The 19,820-nt window shown below is 44.2% G+C and overlaps 1 protein-coding gene across 2 annotated transcripts in view; it reads left to right on the top strand.

Annotated features, from left to right (window-relative positions):
• The window catches only part of DCAF1 (DDB1 and CUL4 associated factor 1), a 104,088-nt gene that overhangs the window by 31,309 nt on the left and 52,959 nt on the right, over positions 1–19,820 (top strand). For both annotated transcript variants that reach the window (XM_048858132.2, XM_048858133.2), the window contains exons 7-16: positions 382–885; positions 3,450–3,551; positions 4,926–5,084; positions 9,313–9,492; positions 10,216–10,425; positions 12,446–12,615; positions 14,172–14,296; positions 15,421–16,681; positions 17,681–17,879; positions 18,557–18,639. In XM_048858132.2, coding sequence (XP_048714089.1) covers positions 382–885; positions 3,450–3,551; positions 4,926–5,084; positions 9,313–9,492; positions 10,216–10,425; positions 12,446–12,615; positions 14,172–14,296; positions 15,421–16,681; positions 17,681–17,879; positions 18,557–18,639 — 2,993 coding nt within the window. The remainder of the gene's footprint in view (positions 1–381; positions 886–3,449; positions 3,552–4,925; positions 5,085–9,312; positions 9,493–10,215; positions 10,426–12,445; positions 12,616–14,171; positions 14,297–15,420; positions 16,682–17,680; positions 17,880–18,556; positions 18,640–19,820) is intronic.

Genomic DNA, 19,820 nt, shown 5'->3' with positions numbered 1-19,820 from the left:
ACAGGATCTTCTAGCGTATGTATTCTGGCTATAGCATTTCTGCTGTTGATTACAACTCCCAGGCCACCTCTTCGTCAGTCATAAGGATGTTGGGTACTGTCGGCCTTATTCATACAGGAAGCCATTATGGCTAAAAGTATTTTCCCTTTTGCCTGATTAGAATTCCTTAGGTTTAAATATTGGAGGCAGATTATTTCTGGCCCAAATGCAGACTACAGCATGCATGATACCTTATGCTAAAGAGCTGGATGTATGGTAAGAATGAGAAGACTTACAAATCTGGTAGCTTTTTTTGGGCAATCTTTGGAGCAGGCTAGATGCACTATTTGGTTGCCACATGAAGTCAGTGGATGCATTCTGACTTGTTTCTTTGCATGACAGGTAGCTTTGGTTCTTCGACGGCTACGGGAGCTACAGGGTAATGAAATGACCATGAAACAGGAAAACAAGCGTCCCAGTCCTCGGAAACTGCCTTCGGAACCTCTGTTGCCTCTGGATGAAGAGGCTGTGGATATGGACTATGGGGAGATGGCAGTAGATGGGGAACAGGAGGAAGTTGCTGGGGAAATGGACATCTCTTTTCATCTTGATTCAAGCCACAAGACCAGCAGTCGAGTGAACTCTGCCACAAAGCTTGAGGACATGGGACTAAGGAAAAGCAAATCAGGGAAACAGCATGAAAGAGACAGCTTCCGGAAGGCCAAACAAAAACTGGGCTTCTCTTCTTCAGAGCCAGAGCGGATGTTTGTTGAATTATCCAACAGCAGCTGGTCAGAAATGTCCCCTTGGGTAATTGGCACCAACTATACCCTTTACCCTTTGACTCCTGCCATAGAGCAGAGACTAATTCTGCAGTACTTGACCCCCTTAGGAGAATACCAAGAGGTGAGTATATAGGGAGAGGAGGAAGCGGACTGAGTTTTAATTCTTTTGATGAGACGTTTGTATGCTTTAGGCTTGGCAAGATTTGCTTTTAATCAATAACTGTCGGTGAAAGTTGATTTCTGTTAACACACTGAAATTGACTAAAACAAAGCAATCGGTGACACTCAGCACGCCTGTAGGGATCAGCTGTCATGGGCCCTGTGAGCGAGTAGGTCTGTGACAGCAGAGGGTTTCCTGTGCTGCCTCAGCAGTGGTGACACCTGATTTTGGGAGTCACAAGATACAGGGAGGGGCTGTGGTCCTGGTAGGACAGAGCAGAGATCCCTGGCTAGGACTGCAAGGAGGAGGAAGATGAGCCTTTGGCCACTGCTGAATGGTTCATGTGGCATTGGAGGGTGCCCCCTGCAGTCCTGCTGTCACAGACCCACTCTCTCACTCAGGAGTTGGAAGCGAAGGGGATCTCTGTTTTGCCCTGCCAGAACCGCAGCCTTCCCCACAGAGACTGGCCCTGTGACTATGCAGGGTATCCTTTGCAGCTCAGTGGTCGCTGCTTAGCTCCCTCACTCCTGTGCTAGTGGACTGCAGAGGGCAATCTGCATGGATTGCAGGACCAGTGACATCTGATCTCTGCAGGCACAAGGTGCAAGGAAGGCTGTGGTCTCCTGGTCCAGAGGAGCGGAGACCTCTGGTCAGGACTGCAAGGAAGTGGATGAGCCGCTGGCAGTTCCAGCCTGGGGCAGCTTCCACGCTTCTGGCTGGTGTGTGAGTGAGTGGAGTCAGTGATATCCAGTCCCTGCAGGCGAAAGGTGTGGGGAAAACTGCGATCCTGGCCTGGCAGAACAGAGACCCCTGTCCATTACTGCGAGGAGGAGTCATCATTGTCCCTGGCCATGGAGGATGCTACTCCACTTTAGAATGGCTTTATTCCTGGACAGGTGCCATTCAGCTGTGTGGTGTCCACCCCTGCAGATGGGGACTCATTGTTGTCCTCATGGCCCTGGCCAGGGGTCTTTGCTGTATCCCATCAGGACCCGAGCCTTCCCCATGCCTGCAGGGATCCAGTGTCACCAGTCCTGTGGCCATCAAGGGATCATTCTTCAGCTCTGCTGTCACGGCCCCACTTACACATCAGTGAATAGTGTGGGAGCTGTTCAGGAACTGTTCAGCAGTGGGATGGCCTCCCCCAGGTTGGGGGCTCATTGTCCTCCTCAGTCCTGCCTGTGGATCTCTGTTCCACCAGGCCTGGATGACTGCAGCCACACCCTGAGCCCTGGTGTCTTGGGCCCCTCAGTCGCACAGTTAGCTCCTGCAGCCCCACTGTCAGCACAGCCCTAACATGATCTCCAACCCTATGCCTCACAACTGTAAAAATAAAAATAGTTAAAAATAGAAAATAAAATAAAGTAAAAATGAATAAAAATAATTATCAAAATTAGAACAAAAAAATAATCAAATTCTGCCAACCCTATGTAAAGATCTGAGTGCCATTGTTCCATTTCAGGATGTGTCCTGAATGTGGCAGAGGTCACTATAGAACCCTAAAATGTAAATTATTTTCAGACTAATTGTTCACTTAAAATGTGAGACATAAATGGTTAAGGTGAAACTAAGCGGCAGTCCTAGCTAACGGTTATAGAGTACCAGGTCACTGGGAATCAGAGTCGTGGATTCTGTTTCTTTTTCTTAACTCTTACTGATTTGTTGTGTGAGATGGGGCAAGTTTCGTAGGGAAATTGTGTATGTTTCAAGATATCTGTAAAATGAAGATTAACACTCTACATTTGTAATGTGCTTTGAGAGGAAAGATGCCATATATGTGTGAAGTGTTAAAGCAAGTGCAAAGCTGGAAAATGGAGCTGTTTGCTTTGTTATATATCTGGACACAAATAGTAGGGGTCAGATCAGTTTCACCAAGGAGCCCTGGTTTAGCACAGGTCTGCTGAGAGGCTGTACCTTTGCTTAGAAAATTTCCCTTGATTAACATGGTGTGAGATGCGACCCAGCAACTCAAAATTGCTTTATGGCATACCTTACATGTGCTTATGCACTCTTTGCTTCTGAGAGAACCAAAGAAACTGTGGGACTGTCATAATAATCCCCATGCATTGCTGCATGGCATGGAGTCTGTCAGCAATAATAAGATATAAAATTTTGAGTTAATACTCAAAAGCTGTTGCACATAGAATTTTATATGAAGGGTTTTTGCTTTTGTTGCCCTGCTCTCCTGTTGTTTGTTCGGTTGTTGGGTAGTTGTCTTTGCACAGATTGAAAATGGAATTTATTGCCAGGGTGTTCCCTGTGTGGACATGTCATATTCTTACTGAAGGAGTGGCTTAAGATTTCCATGTGGCCGCTATCATGCACCTTGCTGCAGTCAGCAGATGTATTACAAGAGGTCTGTTAATGTTTATTGCTTCCTGTGGATGGAGATGGGTACCTTTGACATCTCATAAGAGGTATCCTCTAATAGGGGAAAATTGGGGTTTGGGAAAAAAGTAAAAAATAAAACAGACCTTTTAAATGCTATGAAACATTGAGCAAGTCTCAATTCTCACTGTTCTCAGCTGCTCCCTATCTTCATGCAACTTGGATCAAGAGAGCTGATGATGTTCTACATTGACCTGAAACGGACCAACGATGTGCTGCTCACCTTTGAAGCTCTAAAGGTAAATTACTCTCATGGTGCAAAGAAGTTGTGTGTTGAAGTGTGGTGCATTGAACCAGCTAGTTGCTCTGCAGGCTCAAGGGCTTCTGAGGTGAATGCTCTTCTCCTTCAGTAGATGGCACCTGTATGTCCTGCAGGCTGGCCTGGGATTGGAAATGGAATCAGTTTGAATCAGATGCTTCCTCGCTCTGCAAGGACAAAGCAAGCAACAAGTGGGAGAGACCACTTCCCATTTGTCACATGAAATAAATGGGGAGTGATTTCTAGTGGCGAGAGCAAGTGAATAAATGTCCATTGCAGGTTCTAATCCTGGCACTACTGCTAATTGGCTGTGTAATCTTGAACAAATCTCTGAAGTGCAGTTAGGTTAAGATTCCCTATGTGTAAAATGAGGATTCTTTCCAGCCTTTATAAAGTTCTTTGAGTGTTAAGATTCCTTTCCCTCTGAAGAGATCAGAGGGACTGCATTGGGAGAAAACGGCTTCAAAGGCTAGAGCAGTTAATAGGGATATATGCTTCTAAAGTAGGGCAGATTACCACTATACAGAAAAAAATCTGCATGGGGCAAAGTCCCAAAATGTGCTCTTATGCTGCTACAATGACACCCTGGACAGTTCCCCTAACTGCCTGGGGAAGGATTTCATTGTGGGGGGAGCTTATATCTGCTCCCCGCCACTACTTGCCTATGTTCTCTGCAGAGAAGAGGGGCATAAAATCCTCCTTCCTCAGAAGCTCTGATGTTTGCTGCTGTTCTGAGATTGCATTACTGGGCTGCTTAATTGAGTCTGAAAGACATCACTGAAGGGTAGTGGCATAAACACCTCCTGGTTAGAAGCTCCTATGTTACATCATTGGACTAATGATGTCCTAAGTAACTTTTTATTTTACTTTATGTGGTAGGTATTATGGTGGAGAAGTAGTTACTCCACCGTTAAGGTTGTGTTACAGAGTTCAGTTTTAGCAAGAGCTTTCAACCTTCATTTTGTAAAAAAAATCTTTATTTAAATGGCAGAACCTAGTATATATATAAACTGAGTATTTACATTTTTCATGGTGGTTTGATGAAAAATAAATTGATACAGAGAGAATACTAAAAGTTGTTATTAAAAAAAAACCCAAAACACACCCCTTTTGGCAATTTTCCTGTATTGTCTCACTTTTCTTTGTATCCCTTTCGCAAGAAAGCTTAAACACTCTGGGCGCTCTGTCTTTTGTCCATGTTGTTTTTCCACATATGCTGGGGAGAATAGGAATTAGGGAACCAAATTTATTTGCTACCTCCTTATACAAGTAGCAGGGCAGAATCTTTCTCAAGTATTGCCGAGCACTGAGAGAAGTATGGGGAATCCCACGCTAACCTGCTTTCTTTTCTTAGCATTTGGCATCGTTGCTGCTCCACAACAAGTTTGCTACGGAGTTTGTTGCTCATGGAGGAGTGCAGAAGCTGCTAGAGATTCCTCGTCCTTCCATGGCAGCTACAGGGGTCTCCATGTGCTTATATTATCTATCCTACAACCAGGATGCCATGGAGAGGGTAAGAGACATTCCCTTACTAGTGTTGTAATGATTCGCACGATATCGAGAAGCTCTGTGTCACAGTCGGTTCAAACAGTGAATGAACAGTTCAATGGTACAGCTGAAGGGCCAGCTACTGTTTTGAGATCATGGCCTGTATAGAGAAGGAGTGAAGTGAAGGAATATGTACAGTACCACTGAGAGAGTGTTTGACTGACTATGTTTATCCATGGGGGGTGTGCACCTCCTTCCAGGGGGTGTAATGGGGGGAATCACAGTACATAAAATCACAGGAAAATTCACCAACTCCCCTCCCCAATTTTGTAATCTGTTATGTAGAAGGTCATATGATCATACTGCTCCCTTCTGGCCTTTCAAATCTATGAATTCGTGGCTACTGATTTGCTAAAATCCAAGCTTGGGGCTCCTCTGTTGCACTCCAAAACAAGCAGTGAGGCCACCCACACTTCAGTGTATAGTTCACCTGCAACAATGGTTCACTGTTAATATTGGAGGGTTTATCTAGTGGGATCCCACAGGGATTAGTCCTGGGTCTGGTACTAGTCAGTATTTTAATTAATGACTTGGATAACAGAGTGGAGCGTATGTTTATAAAATGTGCCGATGACACCATGCTGGGAGGGGTTGCAAGCACTTGGGAGGATGGGATTAGAATTCAAAATGTGACACATTGGAGAATTCGTCTGAAATCAACAAGAAGAAAGTCAGTAAAGACAACTGCCAAATACTATGCTTAGGAAGGAAAAATCAAGTACACGAGTACAAAATGGTTGTAGGCTATGTAGTAGGGCTGAAAAGTATCTGAGGGTTTTAGTGGATAACAAATTGAATATGAGTCAGAAATGTGATACAGTTGCAAAAAAGGCTAATATCATTCTGGGGTGTATTAAAAAGAGTGTTTCATTTAAGATAATGGAGGTAATTGTCCCTCTCTGCTTGGCACTCTTGAGGCCTCAGCTGAATTACTTTGTCCAGTTCCAGGCACCGCACTTTAGGAAAGATGTAGATGAATTGGAGAGAGTCCAGAGGAGAGCAACAAAAATGATCAAAGGTTTAGAGACCCAGACCTGTAAGGAAAGATTTAAAAAAAACTGGGCATGTTTAATCTTGAGAAAAGAAGACTTGAGGGGTGGGGGGAACGGACACTTAATAAGTCTTCAAATTTATTAAAGGCTGTGATAAAGAGGACAGTGATCAACTGTTCTCCATGACCACTGAAGGTAGGACAAGAATTAATTGGCTTAATCTGCAATCAGGGAGAGTTAAGTTAGATATTATGGAAAACTTTTTAACTTTAATGATATTAAGCTCTGGAATAGGCTTTAAGAGAGGTTGTAGAATCCCCATCAATGGAGGTTTTTAAGAACAGGTTGGACGCTTGTCAAGGATGGTCTAGGTTTTCTTGCTTCTGCCACAGCACAGTGGACTGGACTTGGGACCTCTTGTGTCCCTTCCAGCCCTGCATTTCTCTGATTCTGTGAAAGCATGGACAGCAGCATGGCCTTTGTTATGCAGGAGGTGATCATAATGGTCCCTCCTGGCCTTCAGATCTATGAAGCTATGAACAGAGTAGCTAAGGAGAGTTATTTCCCTACTTGAATTTTTGTCTTGTATCTACCACTAGGAAGTTTGTCCTTGTCTCCTGCTGTCAAGTTGTTAGCAGATTCTCATAATTTCCCTCCAGTTTTTGTCTGTTTTTTAGATTGCTTTAAATAGTATGTTATAGAATGGCCGCTACAAATGCAGTTTTGTGAAATGACTGGTTTCTTCTTAAAATGAGATGGGCTGGATATAATTCTCTCAGAATACAGTAACTAGTTGTTCAGAGTTGCCCAGAGAGGTCACTGCACAGTAACTGAAGCTGTTCACACTGTCGCTCCTGGAAGGAACAAGGAGCCTTGCTATTGTTTCTTCTATGATACTCTGTTGTGCTAGGTACCAAATTGTGGTACTGGAGTGCTGGTCTCGAAAGGGTGTATGGTTAAGAGACTTGACCATAGATCATATCCTTCATTTAACACTCTGATTATGTCTACCATCTTTGAGCCCCTTTAGACAGGTTTTGGTGGTACCCTGCATTTAGCCCCACAGGTGTACCACACTTTCAAAGTGACATTAGGCTACATATTTCAGAGTAACAGCCATGTTAGTCTGTATTCGCAAAAAGAAAAGGAGTACTTGTGGCACCTTAGAGACTAACCAATTTATTTGAGCATAAGCTTTTGTGAGCTACAGCTCACTTCATCGGATGCATACTATGGAAAGTACAGAAGATCTTTTTATACACACAAACCGTGAAAAAATGGGTGTTTACCACTACAAAAGGTTTTCTCTCCCCCCACCACACTCTCCTGCCGGTAACAGCTTATCTAAAGTGATCACTCTCCTTACAATGTGTATAATAATCAAGGTGGTCCATTTCCAGCACAAATCCAGGGTTTAACAAGAACGTCTGGGCGGGGTAGGAAGAAACAAGGGGAAATAGGTTACCTTGCATAATGACTTAGCCACTCCCAGTCTCTCTTCAAGCCTAAGTTAATTGTATCCAGTTTGCAAATGAATTCCAATTCAACAGTCTCTTGCTGGAGTCTGGTTTTGAAGTTTTTCTGTTGTAATATCGCAACTTTCATGTCTGTAATTGCGTGACCAGAGAGATTGAAATGTTCTCCGACTGGTTTATGAATGTTATAATTCTTGACATCTGATTTGTGTCCATTCATGTGACAGCAATGCCCCTCTGCCATGTACATTGGTCAAACTGGACAGTCTCTACGTAAAAGAATAAATGGACACAAATCAGATGTCAAGAATTATAACATTCATAAGCCAGTTGGAGAACACTTCAGTCTCTCTGAACACTTCAGCCCCCCTCTCCCCCCCCCCCCAACGTTCTTGTTAAACCCTGGATTTGTGCTGGAAATGGCCCACCTTGATTATCATACACATTGTAAGGAGAATGATCACTTTAGATAAGCTGTTACCAGCAGGAGAGTGGGGTGGGGGGAGAGAAAACCTTTTGTAGTGGTAAACACCCATTTTTTCATGGTTTGTGTGTATAAAAAGATCTTCTGTACTTTCCACAGTATGCATCCGATGAAGTGAGCTGTAGCCCACGAAAGCTTATGCTTAGATAAATTGGTTAATCTCTAAGGTGCCACAAGTACTCCTTTTCTATTAGGCTACATGTGGTTCCTGGCCTTATCACTGTAACTTCTTACATTCTTTTTCAACTAAGGACAGTAGCAACTAAACTAGTAGTTAACATAAGAAACTACACTTCTGCCTATTAAATTCCTTCGTGTCTGGCTGTTCCCGAATTTCTGTTTATTTCTTTTCTGTTTGATGCCAACTTCAGTAAACAAGTAGTGTACAGATTTGTGGTTATCCTGCATGATGAGCAGTTAACCTGGAGCTAAAGAGGGATTTCTGCTAGTATAGCATGGTGAACACCATTATTCAAAAGTGGTGGCAGTTACTCAAAATCTCTGGATAATTGGCAGCCAGCACATCAGTATCATCTGATGTACTAGCCAGGTCCTTCAGCTGTCTGGCAGGGAGCAAAGGGGAGTGGTTCCAGAAAACAGAGCAGGGGATAAAAAACTAGTTAGCTAGCTTGATCTAACTAGAGCACTTCTAGTTATTGGCACTTAGGATCCTCTTGTGTCTGTACACCCCTACCCCCCTCATAAGGAGAACCTGTTCAACAGGCTTTTCCAATGATCCAAACCCCACATTTCTGAAGCTCCTGGTTTATATTCAGATGTAAACTCTGCAGGTCAAAGAACATTTATATTTGTCTAAGCTGCCTCTCCTGTGCTTGATAAATATAAATAATAATCTGAAACAAGGTCATGTTGTCTGACCGTAGCAGGGCTAATGGGCTTTTGGATTTTTTTAAAAAAGTATGGTATATGACTAAAGATTACAGGTTAATAAAACAGCTTGTTAAAAATCCCACTTCCTATCCAGAGAGGTGGGACCATGGTGCAGTCAGCCACTGTGGGCTAAATGGGGCAAAGTCTTTTGAGCCATACATATGTTTTCGAGTCGTGTCCTTCGTTCTGGGATTCAGGGGTTGTGATCATTGCTGCTCAGGATAAAAGCAACTGTATTTAGTAATTACTTCACTTCTTATGTAGCCAGTGGTGACTGTCTGAGTGTAAGCACGCACTCAATATGTCTGTCCCCAGGATGGGAAGGTTGTCATTACATCTTTTGCTTTGTAGGTGTGCATGCATCCCCATAACGTGCTGTCGGATGTTGTGAACTACACCCTGTGGTTGATGGAATGTTCCCATGCCTCGGGCTGCTGCCATGCTACCATGTTCTTCTCCATTTGCTTCTCCTTCCGTGCTGTCCTGGAGCTCTTCGACAGGCATGATGGCCTCCGTCGCTTAGTGAACTTGGTAACAATTACAGTCTCCTTTCATGTTTCGAGACATCGCTTTAGTGTCAAGTTTTAAAGCTCTGACCTTTATAGCTGTAAAGAGCTCCCCTCCCTCCTGTTGGAATGGATGGAGGTGGGATGTGGGGATTCTGCGTGATGGACGTGAGTAGTCTGCCTCCCCATTTTGGGGGCATTTTTACTCTCTTCTCACACTCAAAGATCCTATGATTTGTCTTGAAGGCTGAGGACTTGGTAACGCTTCCCAAAAAGCCTGTTAGTGCTGCTCCTTTGTTGGGCAACGGCCTATTAAATTCTAACTTTGGCTTAGTTCTCAGACCTTTTACCTCATGAGTGATACCATTCCACCAACATGTGTTCTAATCCTCATGTGATTGCTGTAGAAACAACTTCTCCAGATCTGCCCTGATGTGGCTTTTGGATTTGCCTTTGGTTTTATGTGTAATGGGGGAGAGGGAACTACTCTTTCCGGAGAATATTCCTCTTTACCCAGTCATCTCTCTCTCTCTCTCTCTCTCTCTGCAAAAAGAGGCTTCCATTTAATAGCTGAAAGAGAATACAAATCTACAGTTTCAGCTGTGATATTTGATATCCATCCTGATACTGAGGTTAGCTCTGTAGGGTAATTTTTCGTACAAATGCAGTTGGCAGTTGTAGGCATCTTCCTCCTGAAGAATGAGCCAAGTGAAAAGATGCTTCCCCTTTCTTGACTTGCTTTGTATAGATCAGCACCTTGGAGATCTTAAACCTGGAAGACCAGGGAGCCCTCCTGAGTGACGATGAGATCTTTGCCAGTCGCCAAACTGGGAAGCACACCTGCATGGCCCTGCGCAGGTACTTTGAAGCTCATCTTGCCATCAAACTTGAACAGGTGAAGCAGTCGCTCCAGCGTACTGAAGGTGGCATTCTGGTCCATCCGCAGCCACCATACAAGGTGAGCAGTATGTGTAGGATTTTGATACTGCTCTGTGTATGACGTTTTCACATTATTTCATTTCCATGTCTGCGACAATGTCTTCTGAAGTCAGTGGAATCCATACAGGATGCACAACAGACTGTTTAGTTTTTTCCCCAGTGAGGTGTCATGGCAATAGAAAAATGTCTGTAGCAAAGTTTCAGGGGGTATTTGGCTTCCATTTAATTGGGAGCGGACACTTCTTTCCCATTAGAGAGTTAAGATAAGAGTGTCTAATCAGAACTTTTTCATCACATATCTACTTCCTTCTCATGTTTTTCACCCCTGAAAGGGCATGATCAGGAAAGTTTTTAAAGGTACTGAAGAGAATTTGGGTCCCGTTGTGAGATTCTGCTCTGGCAATAGGTGGAACAATCCTCTCTGTGCCCAAGGAGGACAATAGTCTTTAGAAATAAGCTAAGAAATCCTTGTGTTACCTTTAGTTCCTATTTTTCCAGTTGATCTTAAATTGTAAATCCTGAGGGAGCAGTGGTTTCTGTTCTGTTTTTTGCTGGGTTTTTAGATGGGAACTGAAAAGACAACTTCCACTTCTGTGGAGTGACAAAAATTACACATAAAGTTTCATTCAGAAAAACAAAGGAATTAAAAATGCAGGAATCTTGTGTTAAAGTCACTTTTCTTTTATGTTTTAAAAATACGTTTATTTAAATGTATGAAAGATGAAGTGCTGAAGGTTGAGAAAAAAGACTATTTAGGTTTTTTCTATTTTAAATGGTTTTTATGGTTGGAATTTAGGGACTGTAACTCCATTTTACTGCAGCCTTTTGTGAGTTTGAATCATATTAGTGTAAAATTTTTACTGAACTCTTTCTAAATTGTGTAGTACTGTATATACTCATTCATAAGCCAGATTTTTTTAGTGAAAAAGGGACGAATCAGAGAGGGGGGTTTGCTTTGCTTATGAACCGGTATAGAGAGGGGGAGAGGTGGGACACAGCCCCTCCCCCCAACAGAGGGAGCAAGGCGAGGCAGCACAGCCAGCAGAGCCAGAAGGGAAGAGGCGGGGCCAGAATCTCTCCGCTTCTGGTCACCCTGCTCTCCCCGAAGCCTCCGATGCAGCTCTGGGGCTGGCAGGCTGCAGCTGTGCCACTCAGCCCCGCCCCAGACCAGGCTGTGGCTGTGCCGCCCAGCCCACTGGAGCACGCTGCAGCCATGCCACCCGGCCCAGCCTGCTGGAACATGCTGCGGCTGTGCTGCCCGGTCTGGCCTGCTGGAGCAGGCTGCGGCCGTGCTGCCTAACCTGCTGGAGCAGCTCCAGCCAGGCCAGAGACATCCTCGCCTGGCCCTCCCCAGCTAAGATGGGAAGGGATGGGATGGGGAGAGTGTGGGGGTCCTGGGCTAGAGGTGGGGTCATGTGGGGCGTGGTCAGAGGGGTTACTCCCCTGACCCCCAGCTTCTCCCCCACAAAAAAATTCCCCACCAATTGCCCATCAGGATAAGCAGCTGGCGCACCAGGACACTTTGTTTACTTAAGTTTACCTCCATGCCTGCGGATGCTCAAGGTAAACAAACCATCTCAGCCCACCAGCGGCTTATCCTGATGGCCTGGGAGCCAAAGTTTGCTGACCCCACACTTATAGGTTGACTTATGAATAGGTCATAAAATTTTCCATTTTTACTTATCCACCATCTTGGGGGGGTCGGCTTATAAACGAACCGGCTTATGATCGAGTATATACAAGTTACTGTATATTAGCCCTGTGAAGCCAGAACTTTATTTTGATACAACCTCTTTCTTAGTTTTCTCAAACTCACTTGTCATTTCTAGGTCTAGTGGGAAACTTGAAGGATATTGTTTTAATAATTTCTCTAGCATTTATTGTAGTGGCAGCTACAGTAGCTAGTATAGTAAGGGAATAAATTGAAAAACAAAAGCAAGTTAACTATGAATGAAATTGTATTTATTTTGGCTTCTTCTCTCCTAAGCTTATAACCTTTGTGATAGCTCTTTAATTCACCCTGCCTCCTCTCCCTATAGGCCTGTTCCTACACTCATGAGCAGATTGTGGAGATGATGGAGTTTTTAATAGAGTATGGTCCAGCACAGCTCTACTGGGAGCCAGCAGAAGTCTTTCTCAAATTGTCTTGTGTGCAACTCATGCTCCAGCTTATCTCCATAGCATGCAACTGGAAGACATACTATGCCAGGTGAGACAGTAGATACTATACTGTACTGTTGCATTTCCCAGACTAGGGTGCAACTCTGTAGTGGGGCATGAATACTTTAAATAAGAAAATTTTCCATTTTTACATTAAACAGAGCCCCAACATTTAATTAAGGGCACACATACACAGTGTCTTGTGCTCTGCAGCGAGCCTGTGCTATAGTCTTGTAGTTAGTGTGTATGAAAGGAGGAGAATCATTGACAGCTGAACCACAGTGGAAACATGATGATGTGAATGCCATAAGGGCTCTACAGAGCCAGAATACTCTAGTCTTCAAGAATCACTGGTAAAATAGAAGCTGAGTAGATTCTAACCACAGTCTTATAGATAGATTCATAGATATTTAGGTCAGAAGGGACCATTATGATCATCTAGTCTGACCTCCTGCACAACGCAGGCCACAGAATTTCACCCACCACTCCTACAAAAAAAAATCCCTCATACCTATATCTGTGCTATTGAAATCCTTAAATCGTAGTTTAAAGACTTCAAGGAGCAGAGAATCCTCCAGCAAGTGACCCGTGCCCCATGCTACAGAGGAAGGCGAAAAACCTCCAGGGCCTCTTCCAATCTGCCCTGGAGGAAAATTCCTTCCCAACCCCAAATATGGCGATCAGCTAAACCCTGAGCATATGGGCAAGATTCATCAGCCAGATACTACAGAAAATTCTTTCCTGGGTGACTCGGATCTCACCCCATCTAATAGCCTATCACAGGCCATTGGGCCTATTTACCATGAATATTTAATTACCAAAACCATGTTATCCCATCATACCATCTCCTCCATAAACTTATCGAGTTTAATCTTAAAGCCAGATAGATCTTTTGCCCCCACTGCTTCCCTCGGAAGGCTATTCCAAAACTTCACTCCTCTGATCGTTAAAAACCTTCATCTAATTTCTAGTCTAAATTTGCATTTCCTATCCACCCCAAACTTTGCTTACTTTTCACTGTGTTTGGTTAGTAACAGAAAGCAATAACCAAAGCATTGTTGGAGACTAGAAAACATAATCTTTCATAGCACAGAGAGAAGGGAAAAACCAACTATTTAGGCTGCCCTGCAGAGGGCAAATCTCCATTAGCTGGGTCAAGGAGGGATACTTCTCATTTCTCTTTGTTGACTTTGCTGAATTTGGCCAGGTGTTTTGAAATACGAGCCTGTATCAAGATAATGAATATCTGGCCAGTCAAAAAGGGGGTGTTGGAAGCTGCTGATTTACTGTAATATGCTTAGACTGGAGACCTCAGAGGAAATTCTATAGTGACCAAACTCTAGAGTTGCATAGAACTAACCTAGGAGATGTCACTCCTAAAGGCCTGTCTGTTGTTTTTGACAATAGGCTCTCTACAGCAGCATGCTGCCAGAGCAAAGCTACTTTCCGGTAAATTCCTGAAACATCTCATCCCCTGGATCTTATCCTACATTGCAGTATCCAACCTGTAGCCAAAGAGAGAATAATCTGCAGGGAGTCCTGTTGAAGTATTATAAATGCTCTGTCCTAGTATTTCTAAGTATTTCTTTCGCTGTACTCTTCCAGGAATGACACAGTACGCTACGCTTTGGATGTTCTGGCTATTCTTACTGTGGTTCCTAAAATCCAGTTGCAGCTGGCAGAGCCTGTAGATGTGTTGGATGAAGCAGGATCTACTGTCTCCACTGTGGGTAAGCTGAGCTTGGCCTTTAGGGTTTAAGTACTTTAACAATCATATCTTTAATTAAATGATATTTAGGTGACTTATTTCATACCCCCCACAGTAAGATAGAGGTCTACAGCACTCCGTTCATAGTCACAGCCAGTGATGCAGATAAATGAGAGGAGCTTGTGATATAGTACTTAAATTGTAAACTCCTGGGGGGGCACAGCCTTTGTCATCTCCTTGTTCTGAAGAACCCAGAGCACATTGTCAGTGCTCAACAAATAATACTGGCAAAATCACATTTCCAATGGGAGAGTGAGGGTCACTCCGCTTCCCGGACTCTTAAAGTGTCCTCATGGGATATGGCATTGGAAGTCAGTAGGAGGGGAGTACTGACCGTTAAATAATTAAACAGCTGATGAGTGTGCCCCTTTTTGATTCAGTGTCTTGTGTCAGTCATGCCACATGCTCACAGCTTGCAAATGAATCAACTCTGGCTGATTGCTGGCCTCTAAACGTTAGGAGGAAGGGGCCTGGCATGTTCTAGAACTGGCGGGGGTGCGGGGCAGATGGTGTAGCTCTGAGAGGGAATCTCTCAAGTGTGAGCACTTTCCACTAGTCCTTCCTGGAATGAAGGTTGGATTTGAAGAACAATTAAAGTAATAGATGCTTTTTGACCAAAAAGCAACTAGCTCCAGCCTTTTTCCTTTGAGTCACTCTGGGGGGTGTGATGTGTATTGTCCTTTTTGTATAAAAAGTTACCCTCTCCTCCACTTTTGCTTTGTTATGTACATTATAGATAGCTGCTTTCTGTGATGTCAGTCCCAGAGGCACTCCTCTGTGTCAATCCCCATGTCATAGCTGCAGTCTGGTGAGGTGCCTGGCCTAAAGCTAACATGGACCATGCCTGATCACCTTCTGTGAGAGACCATATTTGACACGTCACTGAGTATTGCTGTGGTGTGATTCACGGAGCATATCAGTGGGTGGTACTAGTGGAGGGGATTATCTAGCCTGGGGAGATAGAGGAACTGCTGTGGTGGTCAGAGAGAATGAGGTGACTGCAGAGCAATGTCTCATACTCTGATTTTTAGAACAGTGTGTAATGCTTAAGTAGGCTAGCATGGTAACAGAAGTATTTCTCATTAGGTATCAGCATCATCCTGGGAGTTGCTGAGGGTGAATTCTTCATCCATGATGCAGAGATCCAGAAGTCAGCCCTTCAAATCATCATCAACTGTGTGTGTGGCCCAGATAATCGGATCTCCAGTATTGGCAAATTCATTTCGGGAACCCCCCGACGAAAGCTCCCCCAGGCACCCAAAAGCAGTGAGCACACACTGGCCAAGATGTGGAATGTGGTGCAGTCCAACAATGGCATCAAAGTGCTGCTGTCATTGCTGTCTATAAAGATGCCAATTACGGATGCAGATCAGATCCGAGCGTTAGCCTGTAAGGCCTTGGTGGGGCTATCCCGTAGCAGTACCGTCCGGCAGATCATCAGCAAGCTTCCCCTCTTCAGCAGCTGTCAGATCCAGCAACTGATGAAGGAGCCTGTGCTCCAGGACAAGCGCAGCGACCATGTCAAGTTCTGCAAGTATGCTGCCGAGCTGATAGAGCGTGTCTCAGGGAAGCCATTGCTGATTGGCACAGATGTCTCCTTGGCTCGGTTGCAGAAAGCGGATGTGGTGGCCCAGTCAAGGATCTCATTTCCTGAAAAGGAGCTGCTGCTTTTGATTCGGAACCATCTCATCTCTAAGGGACTAGGAGAAACTGCTACTGTCCTCACTAAAGAGGCAGATCTACCCATGACTGCGGCATCTCACTCCTCCGCCTTCACCCCTGTTGCAGCCGCTGCCTCCCCTGTGGCTCTGCCTCGCACACCTCGTATAGCTAACGGTATCTCGGCCCGACTGAGTAGCCATGCTTCTGTAGGTTCTACTGCCACCTCTGTCCATGCTCAGCCAAGGCCTTCTGTGTCCCAGGGTCCACTTGCCCTTCCAGGTCCTTCTTATGCCAGCAACTCCCCTTTGATTGGCAGGATTAGCTTCATCAGAGAGAGGCCACCACCCTGCAATGGCAGGAAAATCAGAGTGCTGAGACAAAAATCGGACCACGGCGCCTACAGCCAGAGCCCAGCCATCAAAAAGCAGCTGGACAGACACCTCCCTTCCCCACCCACGCTGGACAGTATAATTACAGAGTACCTTAGGGAGCAGCATGCCCGCTGCAAGAACCCTGTTGCCACCTGCCCCCCTTTCTCTCTTTTTACTCCCCACCAGTGCCCTGAGCCAAAACAGAGGCGCCAGGCGCCAACTAACTTTACCTCGCGGCTGACCCGTAGGGCGGCCTTTCCGAAGTATGGAGGGGTGGACGGTGGATGCTTTGATAGACACCTTATATTCAGCAGGTAAGGAAGAAAGGAATGTTTCTCAAATCTTCTTGGGGTGAGGTCTGTGCCAAAAGGTCTTACCTGCTACAAAAGTGGATGCAGGTCCCAGAATCCTCATTCCTTGGACACATAAAAACATTTCCCTTCTGTGGTGACAGTTGGGAGAACTTTGCAAATCCAGTTTGAGAAGCTGTTCTGTTTCTCTTTGATATTAGCATTTAATATAGTGCCTTCAAGCTTTAGATTGTTGTAAAGATACTAATGAAGCCTCATGACCCCACCCTGGGAGGTAAGTATTGTAATCCCCACTTTGCAGGTGAGGCAATTGAGGCAGAAAGACTGAGCTACTGAAGGCATGAGGTTATCTGTCAGATCCAGGGCTTTTGGCAAATTAATGAATACAGGATCTCTATTTTGTTCTTGTAGCGTACCCCCCATCTCCTCTTCCTCACAGCCACCAGTAGTGCTGTCCTACCTACACAGAAGTCTGTGACTTCTTCAGATGTGGAATAAATGGGAAGAGCTGATAAGTCTGTAAAATGATCATATGTTGATGCAAATATTTTTTGGTGGCAGTAAAACCACACTACCACCTTCAAAAATTTATGATCCTGAGACACCTGATGTACCCTCTGTCCTTGTTTTGCTTGTTCTGTGCTTCTTTCATGAGGTCTTAGCCACCTGGCCAGGTTTTCCCATGTGACCATGCCACAGATTTTCCACCAGTCCAACTTGGAAGGTATTGAATCCAGACTTTACATCTGATAGGATGTTATGACTCAAGGATTTCATCTTGCAGGACACAAATCCTGAGATGTTGCAAGCCCCAGTGTCAGCTGTTTTCTTCTTGCTCTGCTGGTGTCATTCTCTCTAATCTTCTCTTAAAAAGAAAGCTAAAGTAATAACTGTAGCTACCTGAGCTTTCAAGCACAGGTTTTAAGATCATCCCATCCTTGTTCATTGCTGCTTTTCTTTCCCCCCTTTTGGGTCACTTTGCTACATTCTTTCCTTCCCCAGGTTTCGTCCAATTTCTGTGTTCCGGGAAGCAAATGAGGATGAAAGTGGCTTTACCTGCTGTGCATTCTCTGCACGGGAGCGATTCCTAATGCTGGGCACTTGCACTGGGCAGCTGAAGCTCTACAATGTTTTCAGTGGGCAGGAGGAGGCCAGTTACAACTGCCATAACTCTGCCATCACGCACCTTGAGCCATCCAGGGTAAGAAATCAAAGACCTCATCTGAACGTTGAGTTCCTGTGGTTTCAACCTTGTCCTGTTTTTGCCCCATATGGGTTACACGGACCCAAAGCACATCTACTGGCTAGCATGCAACATAGTCTACAAAAGTACTAGCAGAATAATAGTGGAACAGTTTTTGCTCTCCTCCCTTAGAATTGTATAAATCCTTCCTTTTACCTAACAGATAGCACAAGAGGGATGCAATAGCTTTGTGTCTGCATTGATAACCTGTGTTTGTAAGGCTGATGAAGAGGGCTATTGAAGTGGCTTTGTGTATGTATAGGAGAAACACAAGATGCTGTAAAAAAGAACTCTCCTTTAGAGTGGAAGAAACCTAATGTGCAAGAATCTAGGAAGAAATTAAAAAAAAAATGAGTTCTCCTCTCCACTCACAGGGCATTGGAGCTTAGTCAAGGATTACCTGCTTCTCATCTGCTGCCATCATAATGTATAGCTCCTTTAGTGGTCCATAAAATTTTTGAGGAATATTGTAGAGTGGTATAATTTACCACCTGATCACCATTCCTGAGTAGTGCAGTGAGAAAGGGTCCTTTGAGCACTCCTAAACCCCTATTGTACATGTGAGAAAATACACTTGTGTACCAATAACTCCACTTTGTATTGCTCTGCTGTTTTCTCACACCATTGAACAACAGGATGGATCTTTACTGCTAACATCTGCTACGTGGAGCCAACCATTATCTGCGCTGTGGGGGATGAAATCGGTCTTTGACATGAAGTACGTACTCTTTGCCCTGGTCTACACTGGGGGGTAGGGGATTGATCTAAGTTACGCAACTTCAGCTATGTGAATAACAAACCTGAAGTCGACATACTTAAATCGACTTACTGTGGTGTCTTCACCGCAGTGAGTCGACTGCTGCCACTCCCCCGTTGACTCTGTCTGTGCCTCTCGCGGCACTGGAGTACAGGAGTCGACGGGAGAGCACTCGGTTCGATTTATCGCCTCTAGATTAGACGTGATAAATCGATCCCCGCTGGATCGATCGCTGCCCGCCAATCTGGCGGGTAGTGAAGACATACCCTTTGATAGTCTGAAATGCACAAAGTTAAAGAAGAACCTTTAAATCAGTGGTTCTCAAACTTTTTTACTTGTGACCCCTTTCACATAGCAAGCCTTTGGGTGCGACCCCCCCGTATAAATTAAAAACACTTTTAAATATATGTAACACCATTATAAATGCTGGAGGCAAAGCGGGGTTGGGGTGGAGGTTGACAGCTCACGACCCCCTATGTAATAACCTCACAACCCCCTGAGGGGTCCCGACCCCCAGTTTCAGAACCCCTGCTTTAAATGTACCCAAAAACCCATGGAATGGCAAACTGCAAAAATGTATTCAAGTACTTGGCAGCTGAGAGCTGCTGTGTGCTAGGAAACCTATTCCAACTATGGCTGTCAAACAATTAAAAACAATAATTGCGATTAATCAATCGCACAATTAAAAAACATGATTAAAAAAATCGCGATTAATCGCAGTTTTAATCACACTGTTAATAATAGAATACCATTTATTTAAATATTTTTGGATGTTTTCTATATTTGCAAATACATTGATTTCAATAACACAGAATACAAAAAGAAAAGGAGTACTTGTGGCACCTTAGAGACTAACAAATCTATTTGAACATAAGCTTTCGTGAGCTACAGCTATATTACCTATACCACAGGTTTTGTAGAAGACAGATCACACAGTAATGACTAGTTTAAAATGATCAAACAAAATTAGAACAATTAAAAGTTATCCAGAAACCAGTTAAATGAAATAACTTCAAAGGGAAAAAATGGGTAGTGTTATATTATGTAAAAGGATAGTGCAATGTAACTATGACCAGAACATTCAAATTGTTAGTGTTTGAATAAAAAAGTCTGACTCTGTTCCTATGTTGCTGTGTCTTCAT

The sequence above is a fragment of the Caretta caretta genome, chromosome 7 (genome assembly GCF_965140235.1).
Source record: "Caretta caretta isolate rCarCar2 chromosome 7, rCarCar1.hap1, whole genome shotgun sequence".
Lineage (NCBI taxonomy): Eukaryota > Metazoa > Chordata > Testudines > Cheloniidae > Caretta > Caretta caretta.
The sequence above is the reverse complement of the archived record's forward strand: the minus strand, read 5'-3'. Positions and strand labels throughout refer to the sequence as shown.